This window comes from Python bivittatus, unplaced genomic scaffold, assembly GCF_059951505.1.
Source record: "Python bivittatus isolate LINGU-HERP-01145 unplaced genomic scaffold, Pbiv_v1 ctg000850_np1212, whole genome shotgun sequence".
NCBI lineage: Eukaryota > Metazoa > Chordata > Lepidosauria > Squamata > Pythonidae > Python > Python bivittatus.
Genome location: NW_028277112.1, coordinates 1,984,035 through 2,008,058, shown reverse-complemented (window position 1 = coordinate 2,008,058; position 24,024 = coordinate 1,984,035). Strand labels below are relative to the sequence as shown.

Here is a 24,024-nt window from a genome sequence, read left to right as displayed (position 1 = left end):
AAAAATAAATAAAAATAAATAAATAAATAAATAAATAAATAAAAATAAATGAATGAATAAATAAATAAATAAATCATACCTGAGAGTGTGGAGTTACTAATTGTGCTTGCTGGAGTTGTTACCTCCACTTCATCTTGAACAGTTTCTTCATTAACAAACACAGTCTTTTCTTGAATTTTATGAGATCCAGCAGAACACAGTGATTCTTCTGAATCTCCTTCAGCTGATATAGCCAATTTTGGAAGTAATCCTGAACTGTGGCGTTGCTTAACACTTTCAGTATCAGAAGAAACTGATGTAGATATCTGTTGCCTACATTTAAAATGATATATACATAATGTCAACACACGCACTGAAGTTAGAATATACAGAAGTTCACAGATGTTGCACAGTAATCAAATACTCTATTTAGTACAATCAGTGCAATTAATGTTACTTACATTTCAGAATATTCTGAGCTCCAGCATGAAGATTCTGAAGATGTTAGTGTCACATTTGTTGTTCCCTCTACTGCATTCTCCTTTTCTTCAGTCTGAGTAGTGACTCGATCTATACTACTAAAAACCTACATGTGGGGGTGGGGGATGGGGACAAAATAATGAAAAGTTAACAATTACTTGTATCTAACAGAACTTCAGAAAAGTGTGTTATCATGCGAAGAATAATATGTTTCAAATACTTTTAGATCAAGGTGTGTACAATCTATGTTTAGTTTCATACAAGGAAGAAATACATCATGGGGTTTGGCCAGATCACTCTGGGTAGCTCACAGTCCAGACAAAGTAAAATCCAGATTATTTTGGTTGTTTCTGGTTTTGGCAAAGAAAAATTCCAAAACAGCCTTAGGGTGAGTAGTGCAAAGCTAGTGCTCCTTCATCCTCCCTCTCCCCCTTGCATGCTTGTGTACCAGCTTGCCTGCTGATCTTCCCAGGGCCTTCCTTTCCCTTTCCTCCACCTGGTTGTAACCTCCTTGAATTCAAGCAGGCCTATCTACCTCTGTGGCCTACCTACCTCTTCTCCTTGATCTCCCTAGTCCTTAGGCACTGCCAGTATCTTTTCCCCATATGTCCCCCCTCCCTGAACACCTCTGCCGGAACTTGGATATACTATATAACTACTTGTCTGTTTTTATAGTATGTTATTCTCCAAGTGCACAGAACCAACCAGGAAAAAGATCTGAATGCATTTTGCTTGTAAGGATTCATGCTTCTAAGTTACGATAGTGGTTGATTTTATTTTATTTTATTTTATTTTTATTTTATTTTATTGTTTTATTTTATTATTGTTTTATTTTATTAAATAATATTTTATTTTATTTTATTTTAAACATATTTATATTGCTTCCCAGTAAAAAACCTCAGAGCATCAACATATGGAAACCAAGGGCTTTTCTTGCCTTTTTCATTTCCCCTTTCTTAGGTTGCCTCTACAGCCTAATAGAGATAATAAATTACTAAAAATAGGAAATCATATCACAATGGATTAGAGAAACATACATTTATATTTTTAAAATATAATAATTGAATCATTTTGGCGAAAAGAATTTGGAAACAGTGCAGTCTCTCTCTGAATGTATTTACTCACAATATAACAAGAGGATAATATAGTAGCATATCAATTTATTGCAACTGCATATCAATTGCAAACTCACTGTAAACCCTCCTCCTCAACAGCTTCATTCAGTATGAGAAAAATGCATTTCATGGTAATCATATTAGCATCCTACTGATTCCTTGAGCTGCTGGAAACAGAATTCTATTGTCCTGGTGAGAATCTGCACAGGTGGCTTCTGAGGATGACATACGGCCTGTGAGCCATGAGCTGCTCACTCATTTTAAAATACTGAACCTTAGATGTACACTACATGCAAAATTGGTTTGCAATCATTTATAATTACATTTTATCATGTATATGTGCATGCAAAAATATTTAAATACTGACTTTTGAAAATCGATGTGAACATGAAGAAAACTGCCTTATCTCCAAATTAAAGTCTTCATCATTTGTATCTTCTTCCTCTTCTTCTGTTTCCATATGGTGGTACTTCTCAGAACGAGCTGTAAAACAACATGTATATATATTTTGTGAAATAACCATGGCTCAGAAATTTTATTTTATTCAAAAAATGTTCAGAGGTCAACAAAAATGCATTTCAAAATCAACTACTACAGCAGTAAAACCTAATATATAGATATCTGCTATATTTCTATCAAAGTAGACATACTGTCAAAGTAGCTTGTGTCATCTTCAGATTCCAGCTGAGGAATGAATTCTGCTTTCTGTCTCAGCAAACTATTCCAGTCTAAGTTTTGAAAGAACTGATGTTGTTTCACTTCATAAGTACCACCTGGGGGAGCAAGAGAAACTATTGCAGATTATATATACAAATAAATTGTTTATACTTTTTAAAAGTGAATTACCTGCCAAGATTTACACATGACGATTAGAAGGGTTCCAGGTTTATCATGACACTAATTTTCATAATTACTGGGAAATATACGTGTTTGTGCACTTTACCTTTGAAAAAAGGACATCAAAGAAAGTACAGTATGTCCATTAACTATTAGTGCATTTTAAAATTATTAAACAGTATGTAATAGTTTTATATTAGATCCAAAACTCAGATATAATTTCAAAAAGAATAAAGCTTATTTATAATGGATAATCTATAGTTCCCAAAATCGGTAGAAAGCAAATAGCTATTAAAACATTGGGCTCTTTGTAGTTTTGGGGTTTTTTCCCTCATTTCTCAAGGTTCTACTTCTAAAGTTTTGTTTTGTTTTTTCATTTGTCAAGGTTCTACTTGCATGTATTTTTTTATTAAATTTCACTTTCCAACAATACTCAAATCTGATAGGTAACAATCTTTGTCAGTGTGTAAAACATTTGGAAGTGCACTTTTGGATCATATCCAATATTCATTTTATTTGTATGTTTATTTAGTTTATTTATTTAGTGATTTTCAGATACAATTTCCCAGAGCAGCCTAAACATTTACAGAAGCTAAAGTATCTTTTCATTGACGTATTATAATTTGCAAACAGTTCTACAATCATGGTTAATGAAGCAGAACTTCAAAGCATAAGAAATCCCATTTTCCACTGAAAACAAATGATAACCCCCCCTCCTCTTCCATGACCTCCAGATGCAGCAAACTACAATTCCCAGAACTCCAAAGCAGCATTGTTGATCGTGAGTGATGCTTGGTGTTGTAGCTTAGCCATATACAAAGTGATACAGATTTTCAACCTCTCATATATAAGAAATCCTCCCTACTGAAAAGACATGAAAATGTGTTTTGCTCTTGAAAATCATCTGTAGTTCAGTCATTAATTAAATTTACTGCAGTATGCTTGCTTGTTATGGATTATACACTACTGGAATTTTCAGCTGATTTTCCCATAGCAGCAGTGTAACTTGGCTCGGAAAGCATGAATGTAAGACTGAACAGACATTATCAATTATAAAAGAAAAAACCTAAGGGGCCGCCTCTCCCCTATGACTTCAACCCATGCACCAGATCACACAAGAGAGGGCACGCTTCGGACCCCCTCAGTAAAAGAACTTCAATTAGTGGGGTCCAGAAGGCAGGCCTTCTCTGCAGTAGCCCCCACTCTTTGGAACATTCTGCCCCCGGAGGTGCGACTGGCCCCCTCACTCCTGGCCTTCTGTAGGGCTTTGAAGACCTGGTTCTGCCACTTGGCCTGGGGTGGGGAGGGAATACCTCAAGCATGGGAATGGCTAGCCCCGTAGAGGCTTGCTATTTTCAGTCCCAGATTTTTCATCTTTTTGGACACTCCTTCCCCTTTCTTAGTAATGCTTTTAACTGATGTTTTATGTATTTATATATATTTATGTTTTTAATGTTTGTTGTGAGTCGCCCAGAGTTCCCTCATCGAGGGGAGATGGGCGGGTGAGAAATTTAATAAACAAATAAATAAAAGAAAGAAAAAAAGAAAAAAAGAAAAAAAACTGCAAACTTGATTGCTCCAATAAATACTAGAATTGCTCAAATTATTCTTTTATTAGGATTAGATATTCTTATCTAAATTGTGAAACTTAAATGAAGACAGATTTATTTTAGTCATATACCAGTCCACTATATATTAATATGCAAAATATTCTTACTACTGCTGTTAATTGTTTGAAAATTATCTAAAGAGGTCATGACGTTGTTGAGAAGCAGCTCTTGCTTACTAATTAAATTGCTGAATGGGCATGGAATTAAAACTTTTTATTTTGCATGAAATAGCAATAGATATTAAAAAGTATAGAAAAATATAGAAAAGGTAAAATGCAAATTGGTTCTCAGTTATTAATATTTCAACATCAACATAAATACTCCTTTATATTTTAAAAATCTGAAGTAATCCCACTTAGTTCTCAGCAGAGCCTATTATATTTGTGTATAAAGGATTTAACTAAAATATATTTTAGTGCCATGGATTGTGTACTGCTTCAAAAAATGTGTGATTGATTTTCTGTTTGAACAGTTCAACACTGGACCCTGTGCCCCAGAATTCACTGCTGATTAACAATTTTCATATTTCAGAAAATCATATATTTCTCAATTCCAGAAGCACAAATCTTAATTAAATCCCTATGGGATGGATACATATCCATTTCAATATCATAACACTCCTCCAGGACACTGACTAAGAGCTGATGTTGGTATTCTCACATACTATACTTGTGTAAATGGAAGAGCCTGGAGATCCCACCAAAGGTTGGGTTTCAGCTATCATGACAAGCATGATAGTTGGAAATGTGTGAAAGATGCAGCTGTGAAGTTCTGATATCTAGATAAGCCATTCTGGGGTCTCTGCAGGTCTCTCAGGCATTCATAAATCCTGCTCGTAGCATCTTCCTCAATGGTTATCATGAAAGCAAATTGTTTACCTTGTTAGGACCAGCATTTATTGACCTACAGTAAGGATAGATTAGAAAATGAGAAGAACTTACAAGGTACAATTTGATTCAATGCTAGCTTAGTTGTTTCTTGTTTAAGTTAGCCAAACAAAGAGAACCAGAAAATACTACACTGAAATGTGTTTTTAAGCAATAGCCAAAGACAGGATTTCTTAAGTAGTAACAAAAAGATAAAACACAGAGCAAAGAGCAACCAAAGAGATACCATTTCCAGCATGCAGTAAAATAAAAGCAAAGTCTTCTAACCTGTTCCTAATCTCTCCAAGGGGTTTTGTCTCAGAAGCAAAGTAATCAAATCTTGGGCATCTGGAGGTGGTGCTTCATCCTTTTCAGGCCAGTTGATCTCATCTAGGAGAAAGAAATACCATTGGTAAATCTCTATGTTTTTTTTTTAATGTTGTAGCGTACAGTATGGACTTGTGCATTCTAGCCAGCTTAATTTGCAGTTCAGGGTTGTTGTTCCATATCTTTCTGTCAAACAGATAATAAAATACTGATAGGAAATCTGCTGTGTTTTATTTATGCAGGATTACTGTCCTCTGCAAATTACAAGTGGAATATTAGATTTAAACATGAATAGAAACTTAATAATTTTGGGGGGTGACATCACATGGATCTAAGCTTTGGCTTACTTTACCTTATAGCAGTGTTTTTCAACCTTGGCATGTTGGCTGAGGAATTCTGGGAGTTGAAATCCACATATCTTCAAGTTGCTAAGGTTGAGAAACACTGCCTTATAGGGTTGTTTAGAGAGTACATTACAAGGGGCAATACTTATTGCGTGCGATCAGCTGGACTTTTCCCTCAATTTCCCTCTTTCCAGAGCAGAATTTATGTGGGTTATAATGGGGCAATAAGGCATGGGGAATCAGTATGGTTCATTCTACTGCACAATTAAGGTAGATCGTATCTGTAAAAATAGAAACTTCATTCATTCAAAGCTTGCAATAAGGATAGAAAATATTAGTACAGTACAAATACAGTAACTTTCTATTTTTATCTGAAATTCTGTCCTGAATTTTAACACAGCCATGCCTTGCCTACGCTTATCTTTTTGACACAGATAATATTACTGCCTTTCAAAAATATCAATTTTCCAGAAATATGGGCATAGTAAAAGATCTACAGTCATGCAAGATGCTTTCTACGGTCAGGGTGCAAGACTTGATCTAATTTTAAAGGCCATGGACAGTAACTGCAACAGCTTTTACTGACAATAAAGTAATAATCAAAATTATGAAAACAAAAGCAAGAGATACCTGTTTCACAAATACCAATGATGCCAAATTTTCTGTAGGCAGATTTATACCAAAATATTTTTATTGCGAAGTACGTATGTTTGAATCTCATTGAATAACATCCCTATTGTCATCTAAGTGTTGTGGGTCAGCATTATTTATTTATTCAATAACTTGTATGCTACCTACTCTCTCAACCCTAAGCTATTTACAAAATCATAGCAACAAATAACCAATAAAAAGAGCATAAATTTGCCCCCTGTAACTGCTTTCCACCTACTTGAGGTTCTCCTCACCAAAGGCCCATGGAAGAGCAATTGTTAACAAAGTGGGCCCATTCTGACCTGGGGCAGCCGCATCTTTTTCCTTGCTCATGTTGCTGCTCTGGAAGCTGTTCCCAGCTGTCTGTCCATTCCTGTTTATGCACACCTGCTTTGTTTTGCTTTTTCTCTTTGGATGTTCTTTATTCTGCATGATACCTTTTTTATTTCTAAGAAATATCTTTCAGGATCATAGTATGCGGATGTGTGTACTGATGTGTTTATTTTGTTTTTCTAACTTAAACAATACCTTAAGTATCTTTGAAGTCATTAGAATCAAGTTGACTTATGGGAGATGCTCCCTTTTCAAATTCTTACATGGAGAAGAGAGAGCGTGCTGAATACCAATGGTAATGAATGAAAATAATTGATACTGTGATGGCTTATAGAGCTAATCCCACACACATCACTGAATGAAATAAAACAAATTTATAATATTGACATACAAATGTTTTGCATTCTAACTTCTTTTAGTTTGAAATCTTTTTTTTTTATCACTGTGGGTAGATTTTGAACCCCAAACTGTTCCATTTTAAGTTTAAAACACTTTTGTATTGTCTAATGTTTTTAGTTTATTATACTACTATTGTATTTTATAATATATTTTGTAAGTACCCAAGAGTTCAAGCACAAAAGTAAATAAAAGCTTATCTTGAAGTTTGCCAGTATTGTTTTTTTAATGCCATTTAAATTTGATTTGAAAAATACGAATATATATTGCTACCCTAAGGGATCAAAAGTAAAATCAACATTTGCTACATGTACTAATTAAACATTTGATATAGCCTTGCAACACATCAGAAACAGTACATTTATTACTTGTTATTATGAACAGCTACTATATTGTATAAAAAGCTCATTAATGGTAGGCATACCGTATATTTACTTCATTCTATTAAAAACATGCCAATTTTTTTTTAAACTTTTTATAAACACAATTGCAAGGTTTTTTCCCCCCTTTTACCACTACCACTTTCTTCTATTAGTAGACCTTATCAACATACTTTGTAAAATGGACTGGGAAATAACCAGTAAACAAAGATGTCTTTGGCATGAACAACAGGTATCTATTTTTATCATGGCATCTGGAAACCATGAAAGAACACCAACTAGAATAGAGATAGATATTGTTTAATTAGCATTTAGTTTTGCCACAAGCTGCATAACAATACTTTGGTTTAGCCTGCAGGTTACACTCTAAAAGGTTAAAGAATTTTAAATGAAAGAAGAACAGCTGCTACAGAAATAACATTATACTGTAACAGCCACCAGTGAAATCATTAACAATCTGTGAACTGCATTTGAATTCGTCTTTTCCCCCATTATTTATTATTTGGGAAACAATCGTTTCAGGTTTTTATTACATTTCTTCTAATTTATTGCATTATGCTATTAGGCATTTTCCATGTTATGCAAATTAAGTCAATGTGAACTTTTTTTAAATATAGATATTTAAGGGCTGACTAGACTGTGCTAGTTTGAAGTGTTAATCTAAATGTGGTTCCTTTCTGTTTAAAGCACCTGTCATTTATTTTATTGCTTTCTTCTTTCCTTTCAAAATATATATATAGTCCCTCATTTCTATAATATAATTGCTCTGTATATGATTAGTGATATCTTAACTTTTAATTTTTTTATGATCTTATTCTTCTCTGGCAGCACTGTTGCAAATTATTTTTCCTATTCTATCCTTTTCCTTGGTTCTTTTATCTCAATTGCTGTATTCTGAGAACATCCAGACACAAATTGTTCCAAAATTATATTTACTAAAATAGCCACAGCTTTACTATTATTTATTAATGTAATTGTGATTACTAATATTGTAATTACTGAAAAGCAAAGACATTTACTCAGATGACTTTAGAACTCGGATGTGTGTCAAAAGAAAAGGTTCTCCTAGCAGTGAAAACTAGCTATGGATATATCTCTTTATGGAATGGGGAAGCATGGAAGTGATTCAAATTATAAAAACAATGCTGTACATTAAGCACTCTAGAAATAATATATCATAATATTTCTTACTGAATTTATTCCATTCCTAAGTTTAAATCTGCAGCCTTATAATTCCTACTTGGTGGGTGGGATGGACAATTATCTTTTTTTTGTGATCTATAACTAATATAGTATTATAGGTTTTCATAAGAAACAAATTGAGGAATTGATTGAGGAATTAAAACTGGTCAGGTAGCCATCCCTAAAGGAAAGTACGTAATGATATAAGGAAAATCACTTCAGTCTTGTGATATTTACCACTGATTACTTGTCCAAATAGCTCCTCTGGTGTATCTCCAAAAAATGGCACACACCCAACAAGAAACTCGTAAAGAATAATTCCCATGGACCACCAATCCACTGGCTTGCCATAACCTTGTCTTAGAATCACTTCTGGAGCAATATATTCTGGTGTACCACAAACCTAAATAAGGAAACAGTAACAAAGAAAAGTTTAAAGTTTAATATAATAATTTCTATCATTATATTAAAACAATCATGTTAAATAATTTCAAATTTTCTTTTGCTTTTTTTAACTGTTAAGAAAATACATTATATTTTTCACATTTTTCCAATGAAAGTTTCCAATTTAACTTGTGCAAGTGTAAGAATATTTCACAGAGGTTGTTTGCCAACTTGAAATTAAAATATATTACATATATTTTTATTGATCGTGTTTGGATTATTCTTATTTTAAGTTGAAAACTTAAACAGTTTTACCTTAAGTAAGTCTTAGAGTGAACAGATTGTGGGTAAATGGTAATGAGGCATGCTTAAAGGGAAATGGGCCATAGCTAGGATTTTTAGCATCCTTGATTGTACAATGCATCATGAGTTCCACAAGTACTCTGCTGAGACTCTGAATTCTTTATAAAAACAACGTTCAATTTGTCTCTTTCACAACCTCACTTGCTTTCAATTAGATCATTCATCTTACTAATAGACCATAATGGTGAAAAACGAAGACTGAAACAATCTGCAGTGCAAAAATAAAGGTAACTCAAATATAGAAATTTGCAATATTACTATAGAAATTAAAAAACAATTTGTTAAACTTTCAGAAAGAAAAGAAACATTGCTTACCTGTTTATCCAGAAATTCTCTAGCATCCTTCTCAATGTGACCCTCATAAAGATTGGTGGTCATACTCATGAGGCCAACCTTAGATAATCCGAAATCTGTTAACTTTATATGTCCCATGGATGTTACTAGTAAACTGGAGAAGAGAATAACAATAAGTAACTATTACCAACTGCTTTACTGTTGTAACAGAACAGTATTTGCAATTCAACACTTAATTTTAAGTCTTTATTGTAATCGCATCCCATCTGCAACCATGATGGAATAACTATGATACTTGAAATACAGTTTTTCAGGAGTACAGTATTTAATTTTCAAAACATAAAATGCTACTAGCTTAGTGATGCCCATCAAATCACGAGACAGACAGTCTTTATTCACTAAGGGATACTGTATTGTGAGGACACCAGACACCTTAAAAAATTAAATTTATAAATATTAAAATTGTATATGTAAAGTCAGATTTTTTTAAAAAAAAGTCCATTTAAAGTATTCAGAATTAAATATTAAACATCATATACCAAGTTTATAATCCATTGGTGTTTTCAATTCAAATTTTAAAAATGGAAGTCATGAAATGTTAAACAATGAACAAGTGATGAACATAAATATATCTTGGATATCTAGTCATAATATCTAATATTCATTACAATTATGGATATTATTTATAAATTGTCCATCATTATAGAAATAAAGTAGTTAAAAGATAATAATACAGGTAGCCCTCAACTTATGATGAAAATTGGACTGGAATTTCCATCACTAAGCGATGTGGTCATAAAGTAAATCCCTGCAGTCCCAGTTGCCATCATTAGCTGAATCCCGCAGTTCTGAGACGAGGCAACTTCCTGCCGGCTTCCCATAACCAAAGTCAGTTGGAGGAGGGTCAGGGAGTGTGTGTGGGGTTGCAGAGGATTGGGGAAGGTATGCAGGGGTGGAAAGGGTTGGGGAAGGGGTGTGGGATGCACAAAAGGTGCCACAGGATCAGGGAGGGTGTGCGGGAATGAACAAGAGTCGCCATGTAGGTTGTGGAGGAGGTGTGGGGGGGTGCAGGAGGTGTCATGTGGGTCGGGGAGGTTCCATGGGAGTGTGCAAGGGGCACTGCATGGGTCAGAGAGGGTGGGTGGGGATACACAAGAGGTGCTGCACACCCCTGCACACCCTGACCCCCATGGCACCTCCATGCACCCGTACATTTCTGGGGAAGCTGGCAGGGAAGGTTACAAATGGCAATCACATGATCGCAGGGCACATACCAACTGGTCATAGGTATGAACGGGTTGCCAAGCCCCCATATCACGATCATATGACCACAGGAGTGCTGGGATGGCTGTAACTCCGAGGACCAGTCGTAACCACCATTGGTTCAGCACTGACGTAACTTTGAACAGTCGATGAACAAATGGTCATGGACAACCTGCACAATCACATTGTGAATTCTGAATTTATGTGACAGCAATAAAATAAACGTTTCCTCTTCTTGTTTCATATTATACATCCCTATTTTTTTCTGTAATTATTTTCTGTTAATTACATGCTACATACATACTTATCTGGTTTCAAATCTCTGTGTACTATTCCATAGTTGTGGAGATATTCCAGTGCTAAAACAGTCTCAGCAAAATACATCCTGGCCATATCTACAGGCAAAGGACCCATATTTTTCATCAAAGTAGCACAGTCTCCACCTAAAACATAATCCACATTATTATATTTTCTTCCACACAAAAAAAACAAGCACAATATTCAGACTAGTGAAACAGATGGGAGTATTAAAAAACAAGACAAAACAACTTCCGTATTAGCAAATGAAAAATGGAATAAACTACAGTGTGAGAACATAGAAATTCTTTTTTCAAAATTCAGATTAAAAACTGAATGGGATAATTTGAAAATGCTGAATGCTAATTTACTGATTATCCTATACAGAAGAAAGCATTTTGCTCTACAAACGTGCACCATAAGTGGAGGGTAATTGTGTAGCAACCAGTAGTTGCTTTGGTTTGGTTGGAGTCTTGCCTTCCCACTCTCATTTTATCCTCTCAATAACCTGTGAGCTAAATTAAACAGGAATACTGACTGACCAAGATGACATTAGACAATCTCATGGACATATAGAGATTTGATACTATATCTCCCTGATCCAGCCCTACTGTCATTATGGGAACACTATGACATATGGAGGAGAGAGTCATCTTTTCAGTCAAGAAATTAAAAACATTTGACATTTCTAATTTTTAATCGGCACTGTAAATGTTGGGGACAGCTACTTTGTATTGTACAGACGCTTATGATTTCTCAGTATTATAGTACATTGTGCTTGATATATTATGTAGAACAAAAAATGTACCTTCTACATATTCCATGGCCATGCATAAATGGCGTTTAGTTTCAAAGGAACAATACATGCTGACTACAAATGGATTTTCTGCAAATGTCAGGATATCACGCTCAACAAATGCCTGCTGAATCTGGTTTCGAAGAATGAGATTCTGTTTGTTAATCTTTTTCATTGCAAATCTCTGTCTTGTTTCTTTATGACGCACCAGATAAACAGCACTTGGAAAGAAAAGAAAAGGAATGGGGGAATTATTAAATCAATTACCATTTAAAAACCTATAATACTAAATAGGTGTACATTCTGATAGGACAAGTTTAATATATGAGATGTAATAGAATTTATTTTTTATCCAGCTTGCTATCCCAACTTATCATTTATCTATTCAACTACAGAAAAGAAGTAATATCCATAATGTTTTGATAATTGTCCTTAAAGGTTTCATTGAAGTTTTCATTAAAAAAAAAACCAGATATGGCACAATATTATAATTGTAATAATACACAATTAGATTGTGTATTCCACAAATATGTGCTATATACTGAGTGTTCCCAAAGTCAGTTCCCAGTTAAAATGTTACTGTACTTAGGAATCCCCCGGGTCCCTTACCTCTGGTGATCCTGGAAAAAGAAGTGCGAGGTTTGCTTCAAAAGCAAAAGATTGGAAAAGCTCCAGGTCCAGATGGTGTGACTACCTCGTGTCTGAAAGTCTGTGCAGAACAACTGGCCCCCGTTTTCACGCATTATTTTTAACAAATCACTGAAGACGGGCTATGTTCCTTCTTGTTTTAAGAGTTCTACAATCATCCCAGTTCCTAAGAAATCCCCCATTAGTGAGCTGAATGACTACAGACCGGTTGCATTGACATCTGTGGTCATGAAGACCTTTGAGAGGCTCATATTGGCTCACTTGAAAGCCATCACGGATCCCGTTAGATCCACTGCAGTTTGCCTATCGGGGGAACAGGTCAGTGGATGATGCTGTTAATATGGCCCTTCACTATATTCTGCAACATCTTGAACTTTTGGGGTCTTATGCACGAGTTCTTTTTGTGGACTTCAGTTCAGCATTTAACACTATTGTACCAGAAATTCTGTACAACAAACTGATCCAGCTTACTGTGCCTGTGCATACTTGTGGGTGGATTATTAGTCTTCTAACAGGCAGAAAACAACATGTGAGGTTAGGCAAAATTATTTCCAGTACTCGGTTAATCAGTACTGGTGCCCCTCAGGGATGTGTGCTTTCTCCACTGCTTTTTTCCCTTTATACCAATGACTGCATTTCAAAGGACTCTTCTGTTAAAATTTTGAAATATGCAGATGATACAACTGTCATTGGTTTAATTCAAAATGGAAATGAGTCAGCATATAGACGGGAGGTTCAACAGCTGGTCTTGTGGTGTGGTAGTAATAACCTAAAACTGAATACACTTAAGACCGTGGAGATGATTGTGGACTTTAGGAAGAATCCTTCTCCTATTCCTCCCCTTACTATACTTAACAGTCTAGTATCAGTGGTAGAGTCCTTCAGGTTCCTGGGCTCTATACTTTCCCAAGACCTGAAATGGACGTATAACATTACAGCCATTATTAAAAAGGCACAGCAAAGGATGTTTTTCCTGCGGCAACTTAGGAAGTTTAAATTATCCCAGGAGCTCTTGGTGCAGTTTTATAGGGGAATCATTGAGTCTGTTATCTGCTCCTCTATAACTGTCTGGTTTGGTTCTGCAACCAAACAGGACAGACTCAGACTCCAACGAATAGTTAAGTCTGCAGAAAGGATCATTGCAATCCATCTGCCTTCTGTAGAAGAACTATATACTGTGAGGGTCAAAAGGAGGGCAGAGAGGATATCTGCAGACTCTTCTCATCCTGGGTACAATCTGTTCCAACTTCTTCCTTCAGGACGGCGCCATAGAGCTCCTTATGTTAAAACATCCAGACATCAGAATAGTTTTTTCCCTCGTGCCATTGCTTTGCTGAATACCACGTGATCTTTTTTTTGCTCTTATCCAAACGCACCGTTGATTTTGCTGTTATCACCGAAGATAAATTCCTTGTGTATGTTTTATACTTGGCCATTAAAGTATTGGTATTGGTATTGGTATTGGAATGTTCAAAGTCTCAAAAGAATTTAAAAGGTTGTCAAATGAGTAAGGAAGTGATTAAAAGAAAATGGCAACCAATTCAAACATATAATGTAATTTATATAATAAAATGTCTATGGGGTGTGACTTGTATGTATGTGGCATGACCCTGTACAATACTCAGCCTGTACCTCTTACTTCCCAGGATGATATCTTGTATGAAACATAAGGGAAAGAGGATGGGAATTTCATGATGAGTCAGCTTTTCATTGACAATTGTGAAAGTAGCATACTAATTACTGTTATGACCAATGAATTAAAATTTTGACTGAGAGATATGAACAGTGGCTGTTTCAGTCTAGAGTTACCTGTATGATTAATCCTTTAATGGATACATTTATTTATTTATTTATTTATTTTTCCAATTTATATAGCTGCGTATCTCATATTTATGCTCTGGGTGCCTTACAAACATAAAACAGTATAAAACAACCAAACCAAACAATACAACAATAAAAACAGTATAAAAACCTTCATTAAAAAATCATAAAATTCATAGCCGAGATAATCACATCTGACAGTAACACTCAGTACCACCACTGCGGCAGCTCTGGATTAACAGATTAACAATAAATTAAGTAATAATTTAAGTAATAAATAAATAATAAATTAAAATTAACTGATCGATAGCCAACTAGGCTGTAAATGGCATCAATTGCATAGGTAAGGATGTTATTGTATTCAGGATTTAGCATGCTGTATGTACTACCATAATTAATACACTTGAAAGCATTTCAACTAAACAGCTAGATGTTACTTTAATTTCTTAATTTTCAGACTAGAGAAAGTATATGGAAAGAAAAGCAAGAAAACAAAAGAAAAGTGGCAAACTGAAGATGACATGCCTTTTGATCAGGATGTCCACAATCTTGATTTTGAATTGATCTGGATATTTAATCTTTTGAACATGTAAACATTTTGCATGTACAAAGGTTATTTTACCTTAATCTTCTTAGGCTAGACTAATTTGTTGAGAGAGACTTTTCTTTAATTTCTCTCAGTCAGGTAAACTACAAACGTAATTCAATTGGTGGCAAGCCAATATTATTACAATAGATTAAAATTACAATGACACTACCTTAATAAAAAAATTCAAATCACATCCCACTTTCTGTATTTCCACAGAGTATATTTCAGAGAACACCAAGTCCTCACTTAGTTAAAGCCATATGAATCAGCACTGTAACTGCAGCTCTTTCACCTCTTCAAAATTTGATCTTTGTGTAAGTATTTATAGCCTACGTTTCAAGTTACAATTTTTTTTTTCTGAAGTAACTTCAGTAAACATTCCAAATACATTAAGTACCAGAAATATAAAAAACAAACAATCAGAAGCCTTTCCTCTAAACAGTTAGCAGTATCTAGCTCAATAAGAGAAAAAGTTACTTGTCTTTATCTTTTTCTGGAATTCTTCACCACAGAATAGTTGAACAAATGGATGCATGTGAATGTGTCAGCCCTTCAAGGTAGGCCAGATTAGGACATCAGAGTTATGAATGCTAATACTACTTTTATTATAAGGTTACAGTAATTGAATCTTGCAGCTCTGAATATACTTCTCTCCTCCCTTCCTTCATCAAATTCCTTTATCCTTTTTTCAAATCTCTTCACCATCTTGGTAGCCTGCCTCTGAATCCATTTTAGTTTTTCAATGTCCTCTTTAGATGGTGGTGCCCAAAACTGGACACAGTATTCTAAGTGGGTTCTAGCTAAAGCAGAGTAGGGTGACACCTTTCTCTTCCAAGGAATAGGAGGATGACACCACCACGTAAGTCCCCAGAGTTCTGTGCTTCTTTCATAAATATTCTGTCTGTGGCGAAACAACTGTCATCTGTCCTTTGCAGTATTATTTTGTCCCCAAATGGATTAGAAGAAAGGGATAATTTCAGTGGATTTAATATGACCTAAAGGTTGTTCAGTCATAGCCCTATCCTTGTTTAGGGCAGACAACACATTTCATGAGCCAACAGTCAAGTTGACACACATTTATTTTCATTCTGTGTAGTGCCATCAACCGCCATGACTTTTCTGATCTTCTGTCAGGATCTCCTCTGCCCTTCAGGGATCCAACATCCTTTCTTCTGTTCTGCTGTGTCTTTACTCTCCTCTCTGAAAACCCGCAGCTTGATTCTTCTGTGAGGTCCTGAAAGCTGTTTCTAAGTTCCAGCAGTGCAGAATAGTTTCTATATAACTTGTTTCCAACTGCAGCCCTCTAACTGCTTGTCCCTTTGTTTGAGTCCCTTCCTCACAAAGAGTTGCTTGCTGTGTCAGTTCTTATTGTAAAATCTTTGTTCGATCTGATAAACCCCCATCCTCTGTCATAGGAGGAAGCGTGGCCACTAGCTGCTCCAATCAGTTAACTTTTTTGTCAACAGTACTAAAAACAGTCCATTTGCAGCAAAGATATGCCAGGTTGTTTTCATGCAGGAATACAAGCATGACAAAAACACTGCAAGTCACAACTGCAGAATCCTGCCCATTCATTTTCACACTCCTTTGCTGGAGTTCTGTTTACAGCCAGAAGCAGCAATAAACCACTTATGAGCCAAGGTTAATCAAACACTGTTAAAGCAAAAACTAGGTCAAAGCTAGGGAAAAAAGATCAGTCTGTCAAGCTGAAGAAATAGGAAGTTCCAAACACATACCAATGTTACAGGGAGAGGATCTAATCACACAGGGGAGTATCAGACGGTGTTTCTATGTGACTGAGCAAATTGCAGCTGCTGGCAACATTGAAAGCTATAAAGCAGAGGTTTAAATGTCATAATCAAAGTGTTTCCTAGGGGTCCAAATTTTGACATCTGCTGGAAGTTATAGAAGAGTTTCATTCTGCAAGTCTTACGTCTTAGACACTAACTTGATTTTTGGTTTTATTTTTTCTACATACCCTAGGACCTGATGAATCTAGCTCAATCAGGAATCTAGCTCAATCAGGCACTCTCAGGATGCACTTATTTTTACTTATTGATTAAACACATAAAACGTATTTCTATGCCACCGCAATCAAACAGTTCTGACTTTTTGCTTTCAGTTCCTATTCCAGAAGTGATGTTTTCATTCCTCATAGTTGAGCACACAATCCCTTAAAACAATGTCTCTGCTCACTTCCCTCAATTCCTAGTCTCTGTCTTCTGAGCTCTACCAGCAAATTCTTCTCTTTCTCCATGCTCTATTTCACTGAGCTTCTTTCTCATATTTCCTACAGTACTTCCATGACAGCTGAAGTATGAAGCAGGGTGTCCCCTCCAGGTTTATGACTATGTCAGCCCTACAGTCTCCAATCTCACATGGCCACTAGCTCACTTCTCAGTTACATCATTCTGTCAAACTAGGATCTTCTCTTCAGGATCAGTGAAGGATGGACACCTATTCCTTCCCCCTCCCTCCCTCCCTCCCTCCCTCCCTCCCTCCCTCCCTCCCTCCCTCCCTCCCTTTCTGTCTCTTTCATGAGAAAAAAGGACAAACACATTTCATTTTAAACAGCACATAGGCTTCAGTACATTTCTTCTGACATTTTTCTACAATAATATTTTTTAGCGTTCTTCCAAAAGGAATACCATTTTTGTGCACATTGCCAAAAATAAACAAAACTGGGAAATATACTAAGAAAAATATAACAAGATACAGAAAATCATGAAAAAGAGAGAATTTTATTTATTTATACTCACCCATATGCTCCATTGCTGATCAGTTTAATCGTTTCAAAATCATTTTCACGGGGCTTCCTCTGAAGTTTAAGTGATGCATTAGAATTCTTCAAAATAGATAAAGGAAAATTAGTTACACCAGACACAAATGCTAGGGTTGTATAAAGTTTCAGATGCACTTCAGAGCAGACATAGATGCACATGAACACCTGTTGGCAACTCCTTAAATCAAAGGGTGCCTTTTCCTAGGATCACACTGCAATTGATGAAGGCATGATCTTGGGGAGAATACTCAGCTTCTGTAAGAAGCTGCTGGCAAAGCTATGTGAGTCCCCCATGTACTCTGAAGCATCTTTTCCTCTTTTGATCCAAAGCACCACCCAACTGTAACAAATACTGCAAGAAAGTGAGAGCCAGAAAGAGGTAGTGCGATACATTTAACCAATCCATTATAGATAGCAAACTTTCAGACATAGTGTCATTCATCAAATAAATATTGTAATTTTTGGTATCACTCAGGGATGTATTAGAAGCCATTATTCATCAATTACATTGCCATTATATTTTAATTATTTGTATACTGTGTTCTAAATATTATTTCCAAAGCATTTAACACCATCAAGAGTAACCATAATAAAATAATTAAAAATCAGTCTTACATTATTTACAGTATCAACATTAAAATCCAAAACGTAAGGTTTAACTTTCTTTACTCTAAACATCTTATTTTCTGTCTTACAACATTCAACTTTTCATGTCTGTGTTTATATTATACATTGCATATTAAACTGGCAGCATGGATATGATGACAAGAACTCTTTAATTGTTCAAGGAACAAACAGATCCATATTCCACCCTGTGATTTACTTTTGTAAGACAGCTTAATGATAGTTTACTTTTGTAAGGCAGCTGACTGAAAAGAATCAGCTGGTTCCCACATAACACTAAGCTAAAATATAGTTTGCTTGTTTTTGGCTTAGCAAGACATGTGTACTCACCTATAATTGCTTATCATTAAGGGCGAGCAAGCTCATTATTATTGTTTCCATAACTTAAAAAATCACTTGCATTATGAGTGAATTCAGCCAAAGCAGTAAATTGTTTAATAGCTAAAGTACAAGAGATCAAAAGATTTACACTGACCGGTTCATCAGTTTCTGGAGTTGCTGCTGCTCCACTGTCATAGTTAGTTAGCTGAGCTATTTCTAGCAGAAAAAAAAAAAGATACTATTTTTAGAATACATTTTGCATATGTTAAGTTTTATTAATGTTGCTTTGCTATGTTTCACATTATGTTATGCAATATATACTGGACTCTAAGCTGGAAAGAAAATTCTTAATTGGGTTACAGAGAGATATAAACATTCAGGATATTTTTAAGTGGTATGTCAACTTCTCACACCAAGGTCCTCTAAATTAAGGTCAATGTTAAGCATCTATTTATAGGTTCTATAATGTTCAAATACGCCAGTATAATAACAAACAAATTAGGCTTTGAATGAACTGTTGTGTCACTGAGAACCAAAAAAATATATTATTTATGAGTATAGGTCATCCAGTCCAATTTCTGCTCAGTGCTGGTTCTTGAATGTCGATGCACTGGCATCCTAAAACAACATACAAATTTATAGGATGCTCCATAAATTACTGATATTGTTTTACTAAAAAAAGTAGCAATGTGAAATTTAATCATCAGATTTTTGTCTAGTGTTAAGAACAACTAACTGGTTTACAAGGATCTCATCTTCCCTATTTAGAACGGAATGCATAAATGAATTATAGAGGTTAACAGGAAATTTAGCAGCTATATGGCTACTCTATAGCTTTGCTATCTTCTGAACACTTCCATGAATTCACTTGCAACAAACATGCAATCGATGAAATACTTTAAAAACTTGAGCTGGTTTCTAAATATTTATATTCCTACAGGTAAAAGACATGCATTTCTGACTGTACATGCATTTAGTATTATTTTTAGCAACTTATTGTGTGTGGTAAGAGGGATTTGAATAATCTGAGTTTCATCCTTGTCCAATCCAGAAATTTAGCCTGAAATATTCCAAGAATATAATCACACAAGATTTACCCAACTTTCCCTTCCCCATACTTCCCCTTGTAGCCTCAGACTATGCTTTCACCAGTAGTTTCTGTTCTGCAGGCAGACAAATAGTATTAGATACACAGTGGTACCTCGGGTTACGAATTTAATCCGTTCGGTCACAACCCGATTTGTTCGCAACCCGAAGCAAATTTTCCCATAAGGTTCAATGTAATTACAGTTAATCCGTTCCAGCGTCCGCGGATCACGCATCAAGGGCGGAAAAACGGTTGCGGACTGCATGGCACGGGCGGAAAAACGGCCGCGGACCACGCAGCAGGGCGGAAAAACGGCCGCGGACCGTGCGGCAGGGCGGAAAAATGGCCGCGGACCACATGGCACAGGCGGACAAATGGCCGCGGACCATGTGGCATGGGCGGAAAATGGCCGCAGACCATGTGGCACAGGCGGAAAAATGGCCGCAGACCACGTGGCACGGGCGGAAAATGGCCGCAGACCACGTCACGGCAAAAAATGGCCGCGGATCCAGTTCGTACCCCGAGGCGGAGTTCGCAAACCGAGGTAAATTTTTGCGGCCAGAGCTGGTCGTAACCCAAAAAGTTCGTAAGCAGAGGCGTTCGTAACCCGAGGTACCACTGTAATCTTAAGTGTGAACTATTTTATTTTTTCCTTTATTTATGACAGATGGTAATTAACAGAATTAGAGTCATTCTAAAGATCTGCAACTTTGCTAATTTTTTCCTGTGTCCATTCAACTCAGAAGTATCTATCCAAAATCCTATGAAGCCAGACTAGATTCTGGTACAATATTGCAATCATGGCATGTTAGCAGAAGGATGAAGGGAAAGTGGAGAAACAATTAGAAAGAACCTATCTATAGCCTAAAGTGAATTATTTTAGAATGGGTGCAGCTCAAAAAGGAAATTAAGACTGTTTTTTGGACTTCTTATGAGCCAATGTGTTGGAAATTAGCAATGGCTAACCTCACTGCTAGCAATGTAAGGGTGGTTCTGGATGTTGTACATCAACAGTGTATTTCAGACAAAGAAGGCAGTTCTGTTGCCAGATCTCTATCAGGAGATCTCAGGGATTGTCTACCAATAGAAGTGATTCGTGCCTCATTCTAATCTCCTCTTTGTCAGTACACTTCCTAGTTAGGATTATACAATTAATTATTACATTTATTCATGTAAAGCACATAGCCAGAAAAGACACTTATTTATATGAAAATCTGCATGGAAATTATATTTGTGTTTCAAACTTTGCTACTGCATTATAGTTTCCTTATAATGAATATTTTAGTCACTGAAATAAATGCAGAAGAAGCAACTTAAAAATTAAATAAATATAAATGTTTATTTTGTGGGTGCATGTACAGGTAGTCCTCAGCGACTGTTCGAAGTGCTGAAAAAGGAGACTTATGACCAGTTCTCAAAGTTCTGGCCATCACAGCACCCCCATGGTCACGTGATCATGATCTGGGCACTTGGCAACTGGCTTGCACTTACAATGGTTGTAGTGTCCCGCAGTCATGTGATTGCCATTTGCGACCTTTCCTGACAGCTTCCTACAAGCAAAGTCAATGGGGAAGCCAGCAGGGAAGATTGCAAGTCATTCGGGTAAGTCACTCACAGCCTCCCCCACTCAGTAGCAGCCACTCCTGGCCCCACTGCACCTTGCAGGCCACTTGTGCACCTTCTCCTGCCCAGCAGCAGCCACCTCCAGCCCTGCCACGCTCACACCATGCACCACACCTTACCTGTCTGATGGCCTGCTTGTGAGCTGCCTGGGACCTGCTTAATGACCCATGATCCTCACTTAATGACGGCAATGGGAAGTGCTGGATTGCCATTGCTAAGCGGTGCAGTCACGTGATGTTGTGCTTTAAGACCGCATCGCATAGCGATGGAAATTCCGGTCCCAATTACTGTCGTTAACCAAGGACTACCTATACGCACAAATACAAACACACACATACAACCATTCGACTTTGAAATTGAAAGCACAAAGAAAATCAACTTATAAGAGCAAACATAAAATTCATAATGCAAAATGTAGTTCCTTACAAATTTATAATAAATCACAATGAAAGTCAAACATGCCTGCAGGGTTTTCTTTTAAATCAAACCCAGCATGTTTTCATTTAAGGTGAAGGACACCTAGAACAAAAACGTAAAACTTCAGATTAGCTTTACTACCAATATATAAATGTGAAATTTTATTACAGAACTGCTGAGAGAAACAGCTCTTGGCTTGTTTTTGTTTTTGTAAAAAACAAGCCACTGTACTATACAATGTATAGTCTTGTCAATCCCAAATTTATATTCATAAATAGAAAATTAAAGTGGTTCAGCTATGTATGCTACTTTTGATAAAAATAACATTATCTGAAAAATACACATTATTTGTAAACAGTAGGTAGTAACAGAATAAAACCAAAAGTCAGCTTTTGAAGCAGGAAGCTAAGGAACCATTTTGCAATGCCTGAAGACATTTTTTAAACTCATCTAAATAACATTAAACATCTGCTTTTTTATTTTATTGACTTAAACCATTTCTAAAGAGTCATGATTCAAAAAGGTAAAGATGATAATCTAAAAGCCACAGGGAAAAAAATTCACCCTGGGGAGCATTTCTGAAATACAGTGACCAGGCTCCAATAAATGATGAATCTGCTGTGCTATTGCTTTGTGAATAGAATAGCTTTATCTAGCATTATCTTCAAGAACTGCATGCATTATTTCATTTGAAGAAAATATACAGTGGAAATTGTAACAAACAGAGGAAAAAGTAAAAGCTGCAATGTTAAGCCCAATTACTAGAAAATTCCATTAGGTGTAAAGAAATGTATTATAACTGGAAAAAAAAATGTCCTTCTTTAAAATGTGCTTTCATAATGTAAATCAGCAGAAGTAGGCTTGGCTACTATAATGCTCCCATAATACGACACAACAAATAAAGCAGTACTAACATTTACAGTGGGGCAAAAAAGTATTTAGTCAGCCACCAATTGTGCAAGTTCTCCCACTTAAAAAGATGAGAGAGGCCTGTAATTTTCATCATAGGTATACCTCAACTATGAGAGACAAAATGGGGAAAAAAATCCAGAAAATCACATTGTCTGATTTTTAAAGAATTTATTTGCAAATCATGGTGGAAAATAAGTATTTGGTCACCTACAAACAAGCAAGATGTCTGGCTCTCACAGACCTGTAACTACTTCTTTAAGAGGCTCCTCTGTCCTCCACTCATTACCTGTAGTAATGGCACATGTTTGACCTTGTTATCAGTATAAAAGACCCCTGTCCACAACCTCAAACAGTCACACTCCAAACTCCATTATGGCCAAGACCAAAGAGCTGTTGAAGGACACCAGAAACAAAATTGTAGACCTGCACCAGGCTGGGAAGACTGAATCTGCAATAGGCAAGCAGCTTGGTGTGAAGACATCAACTGTGGGAGCAATAATTAGACAATGGAAGACATACAAGACCACTGATAATCTCCCTCGATCTGGGGCTCCACGCAAGATCTCACCCCGTGGGGTCAAAATGATCACAAGAACGGTGAACAAAAATCCCAGAACCACATGGGGGGACCTAGTGAATGACCTGCAGAGAGCTGGGACCAAAGTAACAAAGGCTACCATCAGTAACACACTACGCCGCCAGGGACTCAAATCCTGCAGTGCCAGGCGTGTCCCCCTGCTTAAGCCAGTACATGTCCGGGCCCGTCTGAAGTTTGCTAGAGAGCATTTGGATGATCCAGAAGAGGATTGGGAGAATGTCATATGGTCAGATGAAACCAAAGTAGAACGTTTTGGTCTAAACTCAACTCGTCGTGTTTGGAGGAGAGAGAATGCTGAGTTGCATCCAAAGAACACCATACCTACTGTGAAGCATGGGGGTGGAAACATCATGCTTTGGGGCTGTTTTTCTGCAAAGGGACCAGGACGACTGATCTGTGTAAAGGAAAGAATGAATGGGGCCATGTATCATGAGATTTTGAGTGAACACCTCCTTCCATCAGCAAGGGCATTGAAGATGAAACGTGGCTGGGTCTTTCAGCATGACAATGATCCCAAACATACCGCCCGGGCAACGAAGGAGTGGCTTCGTAAGAAGCATTTCAAGGTCCTGGAGTGGCCTAGCCAGTCTCCAGATCTCAACCCCATGGAAAACCTTTGGGGGGAGTTGAAAGTCCATGTTGCCCAGTGACAGCCCCAAAACATCACTGCTCTAGAGGAGATCTGCATGGAGGAATGGGCCAAAA

General features: G+C 36.5%; 1 protein-coding gene across 10 annotated transcripts in view; it reads right to left on the bottom strand.

The window, feature by feature from the left end:
- MAST4 (microtubule associated serine/threonine kinase family member 4) overlaps positions 1-24,024 on the bottom strand; it is a 227,359-nt gene that overhangs the window by 25,997 nt on the left and 177,338 nt on the right. For all 10 annotated transcript variants that reach the window (XM_088130318.1, XM_088130319.1, XM_088130320.1 and 7 more), the window contains 11 exons: positions 18,837-18,898; positions 17,715-17,800; positions 11,910-12,118; positions 11,109-11,247; positions 9,563-9,695; positions 8,738-8,903; positions 5,176-5,277; positions 2,225-2,347; positions 1,942-2,057; positions 441-565; positions 80-312 (listed from right to left, as the gene is read on the bottom strand). In XM_088130318.1, the coding sequence (XP_087986444.1) occupies positions 80-312; positions 441-565; positions 1,942-2,057; positions 2,225-2,347; positions 5,176-5,277; positions 8,738-8,903; positions 9,563-9,695; positions 11,109-11,247; positions 11,910-12,118; positions 17,715-17,800; positions 18,837-18,898 (1,494 nt within the window). The remainder of the gene's footprint in view (positions 1-79; positions 313-440; positions 566-1,941; positions 2,058-2,224; positions 2,348-5,175; positions 5,278-8,737; positions 8,904-9,562; positions 9,696-11,108; positions 11,248-11,909; positions 12,119-17,714; positions 17,801-18,836; positions 18,899-24,024) is intronic.